The sequence below is a fragment of the Lolium rigidum genome, chromosome 7 (assembly GCF_022539505.1).
Source record: "Lolium rigidum isolate FL_2022 chromosome 7, APGP_CSIRO_Lrig_0.1, whole genome shotgun sequence".
NCBI classification, from domain to species: domain Eukaryota; kingdom Viridiplantae; phylum Streptophyta; class Magnoliopsida; order Poales; family Poaceae; genus Lolium; species Lolium rigidum.
Window position 1 is genome coordinate 288,835,889 of NC_061514.1, and position 10,938 is coordinate 288,846,826.

Below are 10,938 nucleotides of genomic sequence, written 5' to 3' on the forward strand. Positions count from 1 at the left end.
AGTATGTCCAAACATCTAGAAAATGTTCCATCTTCATATAGAAAGAGACCGAAAATTAGGTGCCTGGCAGTTGGAGCTTACCTGCTGCCTTGTTAACATAATGAAGTTCTGGTTGCATGGTTGCTGACTTTTAGAAAATAATAAGGTTGTATAAAGAAGAATGAGTTCATGAACTTTGACAAAGAACCATTATACTCTTATGGAGCTTGATTTTCTCAGGGGATTCTTCGAGTATGTTGGCAACATACGGCAATTAACTAAATATTCATGAGGCCCCATATAGATTTTTGGCTACCATAACATTGCATTATTTTCAGTGATTCACATGTTGTATCTCACTAAAGTTGTGGATTCTGCAAATTTGTCAATGTTGGTTTAAGATATGAGAAAACGCGAAGAAGAAGAAGCATCTATGTCCTTTTAGAGGCTGGGGGCTCTCGCCTCCTTTTCTGGAAAAAGAAACTGTGTCCTTTTTAGCTTGGCTGTCACTGTATAAGCTTAACAATTCTCGGTATTAGTACATAGTTTATTCTATGGCTAGACATGTACAAAAACATAGGATTTATTGTAAACATTAAACTTGTTTACACTGTTAACTATTTTTGTTTGGCTAGCTTTCCCCAATAACCTTTAGTTAGCACTTGGCATACACTGCCGCTGGCCAATGGCCATGATATTATTTGGACATGAATATACACCAGAAGGAAGTACTGGCTCAATAAGTAAGCATGTGCTTAAAACTGCCATAAGCACCAAGTCAAGAAAGATCATGTCACTTCTGCTATATCGTTGAGAGCCGAGACCAGTGAAGAAACTGAAAGTGACTTCCCCACAGTTATGAATATACATGGGCTTAATCACCTAATCTAAGCTGTCCCAAACAGTACTTGAGCTGTTTATTGTATTTCCTTTCCGTTTGATGAGCTGTTTTTTTTTGTCCTAAATGTTGGTCCATCTGTTGTGCATCTTATATTTGAAAATTATCTTCAATATCTGTGTTCAAGCTTACACCAGCTGTTTTCATTATCGCAGAGCTCTCTGTGGAGAATCACGATCAGAGTCTTGTTTATGATCATACTCTTGCTAAGACCCTTGTGGAATATGCTTCAGCTGTAAGTTAATCTTATGCTCATTATTTTATTACATCCACATCGTGCTTTTCAAATGGATCTTTATTTCATCTTTGTCTTGAACCACAAGTAAAATTAACTAAATACGATCTTTGGTAGCGCACAACTTTCAGTTGCCTCCTTTTATGTCTCTAGGTATATATGACAGATTTAACAGCTCTGTATACATGGACATGCTCAAGATGCAATGACTTTACTCAAGTAAGAAACCGTCAAACAATTCTCTTTCATTCCTATTTATTTGAGGGGTGCATATTTGCCTCCCTAAAACTAGAACTGTTTAGACCTTAAAGGATGCACGCTTAATGGTTAACAATTATTTGGCACTGGGGGAAGCCACCTTTCAAGTATTCAGATTTTAGGATCTGTGCTTGATCCTTTTAACGGATTATGTGTTTTACCATTTTTATCTCTTTTAGTTTTTTTCTGTGATATGTCAAGTAAGAATTACTAGTATGTTAATATGTTTACTACTTCTGAAATAGGACTTCGAGATGAGATCTCTAATTGTTGATGTGGAGAATTGCTTGCAGGTTCTATCTTAACACATTTCAAATTAAGTTGACATGAATCCCCATGTATAGGGATATTTCTTATAAAGTGAGCTTTTCATGATATTGCCTTTCTTTTGCCTGCCATTCTATTGGTGAGCAATGTAACAGGCATTCGTTGGCATAGATCATAATCTGAATGCAATAATAGTTGCAATAAGAGGGACTCAAGAGAACAGGTAGCAACCCTCTAAAAAAGAACAAGGTGCTAACGAAATTGCATGATTTCTTGATACACGTGTGATTTATGTTTAGTGTTTGCTTGTTCAGTGTACAGAATTGGATCGAGGACTTGATATGGAAGCAACTTGACCTGAGCTATCCAAACATGCCAAATGCAAAGGTCATTGGCAATAAACTGTGTATATCTTAGAAAGAAAATTCATGTCTTTTTGCTAAAGAATTTTCTACTACTCTGGTTAAAGGTGCACAGTGGATTTTTCTCCTCCTATAATAATACAATTTTACGTGTTGCTATCACAAGTGCTGTTCGCAACGCAAGAAACACATATGGGGATATCAACGTCATAGTTACAGGGCACTCGATGGGAGGAGCGATGGCTGCCTTTTGTGCGCTTGATCTTTCTGTAAGTACACAAGACTCAAGGTTTCATAAATATATCCAATGTCCAGACTCCTAATTCCTTCTAGGACGTTGATTGCAATCTTGTATCAAAGTTCTAACACAAGCATTCTATTTTTTTACACTTATTATGTAAGCTGTCATTTTTTTCTTCAAACTCTATCCACAGATCAGTCTTGGAAGCAAAAAGGTTCAACTCATGACTTTTGGACAGCCTCGTGTTGGCAATGCTGTTTTTGCCTCCTACTTTTCTGAATATGTACCGAACACAATTCGACTGGTACACGCACATGATATTGTGCCACATTTGCCACCGTATTTCTCATTTCTTTCCAAACTGACGTACCACCATTTCCCAAGAGAGGTATACCTTGGGCATAAATTTCTTGCATACCAACACAGTCTAACCTTTATCTCTGTGTTATGCGTACTGCTATACAGTAACTATATGTACTTCTGCTCAAATTTAAGGTCTGGATCAACGACTCTGAAGACAACACAACCGAACAGATATGTGATTCCAGCGGGGAAGACCCAAACTGCTGCAGGTTTTACAGCTCAAACCTTCCTTGCATCTCAGCTTTGTGTCTCTTTAGCTCCTATTTCTAACATTCTTCCATTGATTATTTTCCTAGGTGCCTTTCCATATTGAGTCTGAGCATCCAGGACCATTTCACATACCTGGGAGTCGATATGGAAGCAGACGACTGGAGCACCTGCAGAATCATCAGAGCACAAAGTGTCGAGCAATTACGAAAGGATCTTGCCAGCAACATTATCATGGCAAAGCACAATGTTGATGTCTCGATTGTCGAGAATGGTGTGCAGACAGACTGGAGCAGTTCTAGATAGCCTACAACATTCTGTAAACACCAGTTTAGAGTAAAAGATGGCGCCTTGTTTTCTCTTGAAGACGGATGCTTCAGCTGGGGAACCCCATTCAGATTGGGGTGTACATTGATTATTCTTTCATAGCCTGTGAATATGTAGAAATGTAGATACGAATTATAGGCTCTTAGACCTTGATTCCCATCAGATGCACGAAAGATCGTCAATGTGTGAATCTTGTGAAATACAATACCATGGAGATATCTTACCACTAGCAAAAACTACTTTTATGCAGCTTATATGTGGCCTTACATACAACCAATGAAGGGGCGACATGATTTGGCTATTGGCTGCAACTGGCTGGTTATGATTGTCAAAATATATATAGCCATTGCAGCTGACATTTTGATCATAGATTAACATGATGATGTAGAGCCGTTTCATGTTTTTTTTAGATGGTTGATACATCTATCGACCCTATGTGACCTATGATACAAATTTTCTTTTGTAAGGCTTCAACTTTTAAATAAAATAATAAAAGGTGGCATGGCAGAGGCTGGGGCTCTTGCTTCCTTTTTGAAAAAAATGGAGATATCTATACAGGTATCTCTAGTCTAGAAAATAAAGCAGAATAAATTGATGACATTGCAACGAGATGTATCTGTAGTCTATGTCACAAGATTCTGAACTGAAATTTGGCCCACATTTCAGAGAAAAAAATTCTACTCTGAACAGTAGTTGATTCAAATTCTAGTGTTAGGTAGTACCCATTGCATTTCTTACTGAAAGCTTACAATTTTTGGCTACTGGAGTATCATTTACAGTCCAAAAAAACTTTGTATATTATTTATACTTTATAGTCTGTACAGCATCATGCCTGATTGTGTTATATCCTCTACAAATCATTCCCTTACACTCTTATACAAGGTATGGACAAAAAATAAATCCTCTAAAAATAGGTCTACTTACAAGACAAGTCCTTTTGATGCGCAAACATATATAACAGTAACAAGAACCAAACAAAACGTCATCCTGAACAATAAATGCATGCATGGACTAATTACAAAGGGGGTAGTATTTGACATGTCGAGAGTGCCGCTGCTACTGATCGAAATAGTAATCCTGAGAGCCTGATTCCCAACAGTTGATCAGCACCTTCCTTTTGTAATGCGGTGAACTTCAGCCTTCTTTTAGTGATACGGTAAAATTGTAAGTGCTCCCTCGAAACCGAAAAAACAACGGAGTTCAATGTGTGGTCATTTAGAATGGGGAAACACGAGCCTAGGCGAGAGAAGATGGCTGTTGCCTGGTCTGTAGCCACAGAAAATTACTCAACCCTCAACAACAGCAGATGTGGAGAAGACTGGCAAAATTGACTGCAACACTCCTCGTATATGCCATCAGAACTGCCTGTGATATTTGCCAGAGTCTGCTCTTGGTTTCTCGTGTGCATCAACTATGACAGCGGACTTGCGATCGCTATCAGCTTCACCATAAGATTTCCCATTATGCCAAGAAAGCAGTTCTGGCACATCTAAGCCATCATTCCTTCCAGAGCTACTGCCACTGCCGCAACCTTCACTGTAATCCTGTTCATGTTCCCCACTTCTAATAGTCTCCTTTCTTCCCAAGTCTACGACGTTCCAGTTAACTGAGTCAGCTGCATGTTGAGCGTCGGGAACACTTGTTGTTCGTCGGTGTGCTTTCGCCCTTGGGGTAGATGGACAAGTCCTGCAGCTTTTTGGATCATATTGTTGCGAAGCTAGATAAGAGAGTGCAGTGACAACATCCGCTATGAGTGGTCGGGATGCTGCCTTCTCCTGCAAACACATTGCTGCAATAGCCAGAGACTGATACAAACCCCTCTTGGGATAGCGCCCCTTCAGCAATGGATCGGCCATCTGGCAGAATTTTCGCCGGTCTCTGAACATTGGGCGAGCCTGCAAATTATATGGATCAAACACTTGGCACCTATGAAGAAACAAAATAAATGTTTATCCCCTCTACCCCCAAAATGATGGGTGGTGACTTGGTGCAATTGAACATACCCATGCGACAAGATTTGCCTCCCCATCAGGCTGGGTGTGATCAATGGCTCTCCGACCTGTAACGAGTTCAAGAAAGACAACACCAAAACTGTAAACATCAGACTTTACTGTCAACTGTCCTGTCATGGCATATTCAGGAGCACAATAGCCATATGTTCCCATAACTCTTGTTGAGACGTGGGTTTTGTCACCAACTGGACCAAGTTTAGCAAGCCCAAAGTCAGACAACTTGGGGTAATAATCTTCACTCAGAAGAATATTTGATGGTTTGAAATCTCTATATATGACAGGTGGATTTGCCTTATCATGTAGGTACTCTAAACCCTTTGCTGCACCGACAGCAATCTTCATCCTTGAATTCCAATCAAGGGGCTCCTTGTCTGGTGGGCGGTCTGTCAAGAGATTGATCCATTAGTTACAAGAGAAGATGCGGATGACCTAGTTCTTGAAATGGTTATGTATGGTATCAATAGTGAGCAGGGTGATGAGGACAACTAGGCTCACACTTTTGATTGTAACAGGTTAGAAATCAATCTAACAAATGCTGAAACTGAAGCTGAAATTATTTGTGATGTAGCCCATGAGAAATAATATGACCATTATCTATTTACCATGTACTAATACTTCAGGGGTATGATTTTGTATTTCCACAGTTAAATATTGCCTTTCATGTTCTGTTATTTTAATGCACAAGATCGTAAACTGAAGCTCAAGCCTGCTCTTACATATTCTTAATGAAGCTCAAGCAAACTAAATATCGAGATACTGGTAATATGTAAGCACCAATTGCAATAACGAATGACAAGCAATTTTCATTGGACTAGAGAAACCATACAATGAGAAGCGTACCATGTAGATGGTTTTCTAGGGATCCCAGTACCATATACTCATAAACTAGGAGGCGCTGATCACCATCTGCGCAATATCCAATTAATCTCACAAGATTGGGATGGTGCAAGAGGCTTAGCATGAGAACCTCCACAAGAAATTCACGATTTCCTTGAAAACCATTTCTATCGAGTTGCTTCACTGCAATAACCTGTTAAATGACACAGTCAAAGTCAGTAAGGAAAACCATTGAAATTACCAGTAAATCCATCTCCTAAGTTGCAGTCCATGAAAGAAAACACGGTTATCTAAAGGAAAAGGAAAACACAGTCACGAGTGCTAGTGCTAACAAACCTGTCCATTCTCCATGTGTCCTTTATAGACGCGACCGAAACCACCTTCACCCAACAAACAGTCTTTTCTGAAATTCTTGGTAGCAACAGCTAGCTCTCGGAAAGTAAAAATCTTTGCCGGACCATGTGCAATGCTTCCATCTCTGCGAACAGAAACTTCCTTCTTGGATACGGAACTACGAGAATTAATTCGATCTGGACCCACCCAACCAGAAAAAAACATTAGCATATAGTTCGTCTTGTATGTTTTCAAGAATTCAAATAAATCATATGGCCAGGAAAGTATAATAGGGAGGGATCTAAAGAACTGGACCAAGATGCATATACAGCTATAATACACATCCAATCAATAAAAATATATACATATGTAACAGTAGCATGATGTGAAGAACAACAGATTCAGCGAGCATCTGGAAGAACTAATGAATTACAACTCTATTTTGCTGCATTTAGTGCTCTGATTTTTGCAGCATCAATATTTTGTTGCTGGTTGGTTCCATGATCACAAAGCCGCTCCCAAATTGGTCTGGTTCCAAGATGCAGAATCCATGTTGAATCAGGCAGTGGTGCATTCACATCTGTTACCGGCTACTCTACTGCCGTAACTCGTCCAGAATTTCCATTAACACTTGCTATGATCAAGTTGGTGGCGCAAGTAGAACTGGTGTGCAAGATACTACCTTTTGTGAAATGATTGGCTTTAAGGGGAATAAATCCAAAGCGCTATGATTTTATTAGAAGTGATTCAGTACCAGTGTACACTGGGAAAAAATAATGTAACATAAATCTCGTGTACCACCCTGCCACCGAACAAATCTACATTGGTTTTATATAAATGTTATATGAATATATGATGGAAAATATTTCTGCCTGCAGATACATGAGAAGCTGCAGCAGCCACAAGAAAAAAAAATAAGATCTTGCGTTCAAACAAAGGATCAGACTCATGTCCAGCAGATAGAAGCTAAAATCTAAACTGCGGTGGTCACTTCAAACTCCTCAGGTCCTCATTAGACCCAACAATTAAGCAAAGGGTGAACTCTAATTCAAGCAGACTTTTAAAAACTGTACGGCTACCACACATCAAACAATTGTTTCTTTGGTTGCTTCAGACAGGAAGTTTGGTAATAAAAATACTTCAGTTGCAAGCTTCACTTCAGACATCTATCTCCCTTTCACGCCACTTCATCTGAGTAAAATTTCTGCCAAGAAATAGTACGGTAGTATTATTTTTTGTGTCCCTTCACCACCAGTCCACGACCTTCTCAGCAAAATTTCAGACCGACATTTGCATATCTAAGAAAAAAGAATTATCTATCTGCCACGATCAAATATACCCTTCCATCCGCAAGAAAAAATCAAATACGGTCAAACTATACAAAACTAATGTGCTTAGTCCCCATTTCTGAGCCAGGTAAATCAGTATGCTACAAGTAAGCACATGATCGATGCCTGGTTGAACGAATCAACCGCCCTAATGGGCAATTAGTGATCAGCTAGTTTCTTGTACCGTCAAGAAAACAATTAGATTCCAGCCTTTATGATTACATAAACCAACGCACACAAATCACTAAAACCAGCAAACATCCGCCGCCGACCGAACAATGCAAGATTCAGATTAACCAAAGGATCAATCTCCCCAGTTTTGGCAGAAATTGGACAAGTCGAGATGGCGGACGTACCAGGTGGCGCCTTCGCCGAGGGCCGCGGCGACGGCGAGAGGGCCGCCGGCTCCTCCCCGGCCTTCCCCGACGATCCTGAGCACGGGAAGCAGCTCATCTCCCGAGATAGTTAGAAATGCTGGCCAATCCTCCGAGAAATTCCAGCTCGAGGGCTCGATCTTCCGCCTAGCGTACTGATCTCGCCGTCGTCGAAAGGTAACAAATTTTGGGGGAGAGAGGATGGCAAGTCAAAAGTAGAGGCGTAGAAAAGGGCAGCTTGAGACGACGTCAGTGAGGCAAAATTGTTAATATTATAATGGCGGTTGAACTGTTCTTGAGGAAGCAGTTTGCTGGGGCCAGTTGAGTTGAGGTAGTTGTGCTGTCATTTTGTCAAGCAAAAGAGTTGTTGGTTAAAGAAAAGGAGAAAAATATGGTTTGAACAAGAAAAAGAAAATGCATGAGAGATAAGACTATGTCATCGACTCCCCCATACCAGTTTAGGGTAATTTCGTATTTCTAGAAAAAAAATTGACTACAAATTTAGTCAACAAAATATAAAATATATTTCACAAAAATTATACCATTGAATTCATATTCAAAATAAGTTTTCAATAGTATAATTTTTATAATATATATAATTTTTGTTTTATTAATAAAATTAGTAGTTAAATTTTTTCCTCGAAATACGTAATAGCCTTATAAACCGGTATTGAGGGAGTACATATATTCTTTTATGGCAGAATTTTTCCGTTCTAATATTCAATTTCGTTTAAACTTGCAGTAAAATATATCAATGCACAACCAGTTAAAATTGTTACAATTATTGAGTTGCTTTAGCAAAACATGCATTTGTAGAGGCGTTTGATGCTCATAACACAAGGTAGATATCATTATTGAATATGGGATTTGACATGACACACACGGTTGGCCCGGGACAAAAAAAGGCATCTCACCTAGATTTTTTTAAAAAAAATCTAAAAGATGCATCATCCAGTACATGCAACACCATAAAGGTCAAAGCATTACTTAGCAATTTAAAAGCCAGTTGGTACTGTAATGAGCATTATTGCTAATACATGATATGACAATGTCTTGCAATTTCAACATAGTCATTAACCGAAGTCAGTTTGTTTGTTTTGTGTTTACACACAAGGAAAATCCATTTGTTTGGCCGGTGGCAAATGATGATTTGACGAGAGTTTTGATATGTACGAGTCGCTTTCGTGTGATGGCACGACCAGCTATGCGCATCCACCCGTTCCGTTCCGTTCCGTTTGACTAGCTAGCTTAGGTCGTCACCACCTCACCTCACCTGACCTGACCTGCATTATTTGGCTGGCTCTCCTGTCGTGTCCCTGCCCCGCACTACATTGTGTGGGTTTATTTAAGCCAGCTAGCCTGCTAATCACGACCCCATGCATGATTTATTTTTAAAATTGCCGTCTGAACGTGTCATGTGGTACTACAGAAATACAGATGGCTTCGGATAATAGAACAATAATATGGTTTTATAATGTTTATGATTAATACGACTTTCTTTTTGTATAGAGATGTAGAGAGTACATCTGGAGGTCTTAGCACCTAGATCCAGGTGGCTGTCTAAGATACCGGGTCAAGCTTATCCAAACTCTGGTTTACAGTTCATTTCATAGTTGGTAAAGAAAATTGTACTATCAAATCTGTCAAAATTAAAATTGTTTTTGTAATGTCCACTGTCCCGTTTATACAAAAGGGGACACTAAGCTTGGGTCGAGTGGAGGTCAGTCTCGATCGATAGCTTCCCCTTATGTTCGATCTCAATTAAAATGTGGATCTGAACTGTTTGGTCATTGTAACACACTCCTCTCCGGTGCAACTTTTCTTACGTTAACACCATAATTTTCTTTGCGAATAGGATCTTGCATTAAAAGAGAAACAATGAACAATACAAAGCATTTCAAGAAGAACAAAAATTACAACGAGATCCTTGAGAAGCCCTTCATCTTCAACCTCCAGACCATGTCGACAGCGTGCCGCCACTGTTGCGCCTCCTTGGGCCGGCCTGACGTTGTTGGTTGCGGACAGGAAGTCGCCGAACGGGTCAAGAAGACCACATCCGTCCCGGAGATGAAGAAGGGGGATGAACTGCCGCTGAAGCTCCTTGACGATCCGAAGATCCGTACATCGAGAAGAAGCCCTTGAAGAACACGCCACTCCCACAAGCTTCTCTGTGTCGCCATTGTGATGGGGTTTAAGCCGGGGAGACCTTATTGGAAGAGACGCCGCCACCACCAGCTGAACGCCGCCCCACCAAACACGGACCCTAAAAACAGGAAAAACGGAGCCCTCCCGCCGGATGTGGCCTAGAACCACCCCGCCTCCATGTCCTAGAGGCCACAGAGGCGAGGCAGAACAGCGACGACACCGACAGGAGGCGAAGAACCCTAGCCGCCTGTGCGTGGGAGGAGAGTAGGAACATATTTTTCGTCACAACATGTCAACGCCATGCAAAAGACGAATGAAACATTTCAAAACACTAGTGCAAACAATTTTTCACATGTATGCAACAGATAGCATTGCTCGCAGTTTTTTTCACAAATATCTCCGCATGTATGTATACAACACAGAAACACACAATTGCAACGAATAAAAAAAACTTGCAGCATAAAGCATCACTTGCAAGAGACACCCAAAGTCATCGCAGGATGTGAATGGACTGCTTTTTTTGTTTTCGCTACGAGACTAGAGTGCTTTCGGCAAACGAAAATTGAAGTACGTCAAACAGACAAACATATAAAATCACAGAATCACTAACCTTTGTTAGATCACTATCTTTCGGTAGGGCCGGTGCCTCTCGGAGCTCAAGACACCTTTTTTTGAAACAACCAAAAAAAAAAAGTGGTGCTTGAAGGAGTAGGAGAAAGAAGGAAAACGTAAAGAGGTAGGCGTCGTAGAACAAGACCATGCATGTGGCGCA

The 10,938-nt window shown here is 40.3% G+C and overlaps 2 protein-coding genes across 2 annotated transcripts in view; one reads left to right on the plus strand and one right to left on the minus strand.

The window, feature by feature from the left end:
- Window positions 1–3,438, plus strand: part of LOC124675281 (lipase-like) — a 4,005-nt gene extending 567 nt beyond the window's left edge. The window contains exons 3-11 of the mRNA XM_047211348.1: window positions 1,033–1,112; window positions 1,266–1,331; window positions 1,616–1,663; window positions 1,793–1,860; window positions 1,952–2,024; window positions 2,107–2,268; window positions 2,434–2,628; window positions 2,736–2,812; window positions 2,900–3,438. Of these exons, the coding sequence (XP_047067304.1) occupies window positions 1,033–1,112; window positions 1,266–1,331; window positions 1,616–1,663; window positions 1,793–1,860; window positions 1,952–2,024; window positions 2,107–2,268; window positions 2,434–2,628; window positions 2,736–2,812; window positions 2,900–3,116 (986 nt within the window). The 3' untranslated portion in view covers window positions 3,117–3,438. The remainder of the gene's footprint in view (window positions 1–1,032; window positions 1,113–1,265; window positions 1,332–1,615; window positions 1,664–1,792; window positions 1,861–1,951; window positions 2,025–2,106; window positions 2,269–2,433; window positions 2,629–2,735; window positions 2,813–2,899) is intronic.
- A 471-nt stretch (window positions 3,439–3,909) lies between these two features.
- LOC124670801 (probable serine/threonine-protein kinase PBL7) lies at window positions 3,910–8,309 on the minus strand. The gene is made up of 5 exons (XM_047207275.1): window positions 8,004–8,309; window positions 6,323–6,516; window positions 5,990–6,179; window positions 5,141–5,532; window positions 3,910–5,032 (listed from the first exon to the last, which is right to left on the minus strand). The coding sequence occupies exons 1-5, from the start codon at window positions 8,098–8,100 to the stop codon at window positions 4,493–4,495; spliced, it is 1,413 nt and encodes a 470-aa protein (XP_047063231.1). The 5' UTR covers window positions 8,101–8,309; the 3' UTR covers window positions 3,910–4,492.
- Between the last annotated feature and the right edge of the window lie 2,629 nt (window positions 8,310–10,938).

What these genes read in the sequence shown, in the direction of transcription:
- LOC124670801 (XM_047207275.1), bottom strand. Translation starts at nt 8,100, where the DNA reads ATGAGCTGCTTCCCGTGCTCAGGATCGTCGGGGAAGGCCGGGGAGGAG. An exon ending in GACACATGGAGAATGGACAG is followed by an intron (nt 6,180 to 6,322) that starts GTTTGTTAGCAC and finishes GTCATTTAACAG; the next exon opens with GTTATTGCAGTGAAGCAACT. An exon ending in CCTAGAAAACCATCTACATG is followed by an intron (nt 5,533 to 5,989) that starts GTACGCTTCTCA and finishes ATCTCTTGACAG; the next exon opens with ACCGCCCACCAGACAAGGAG.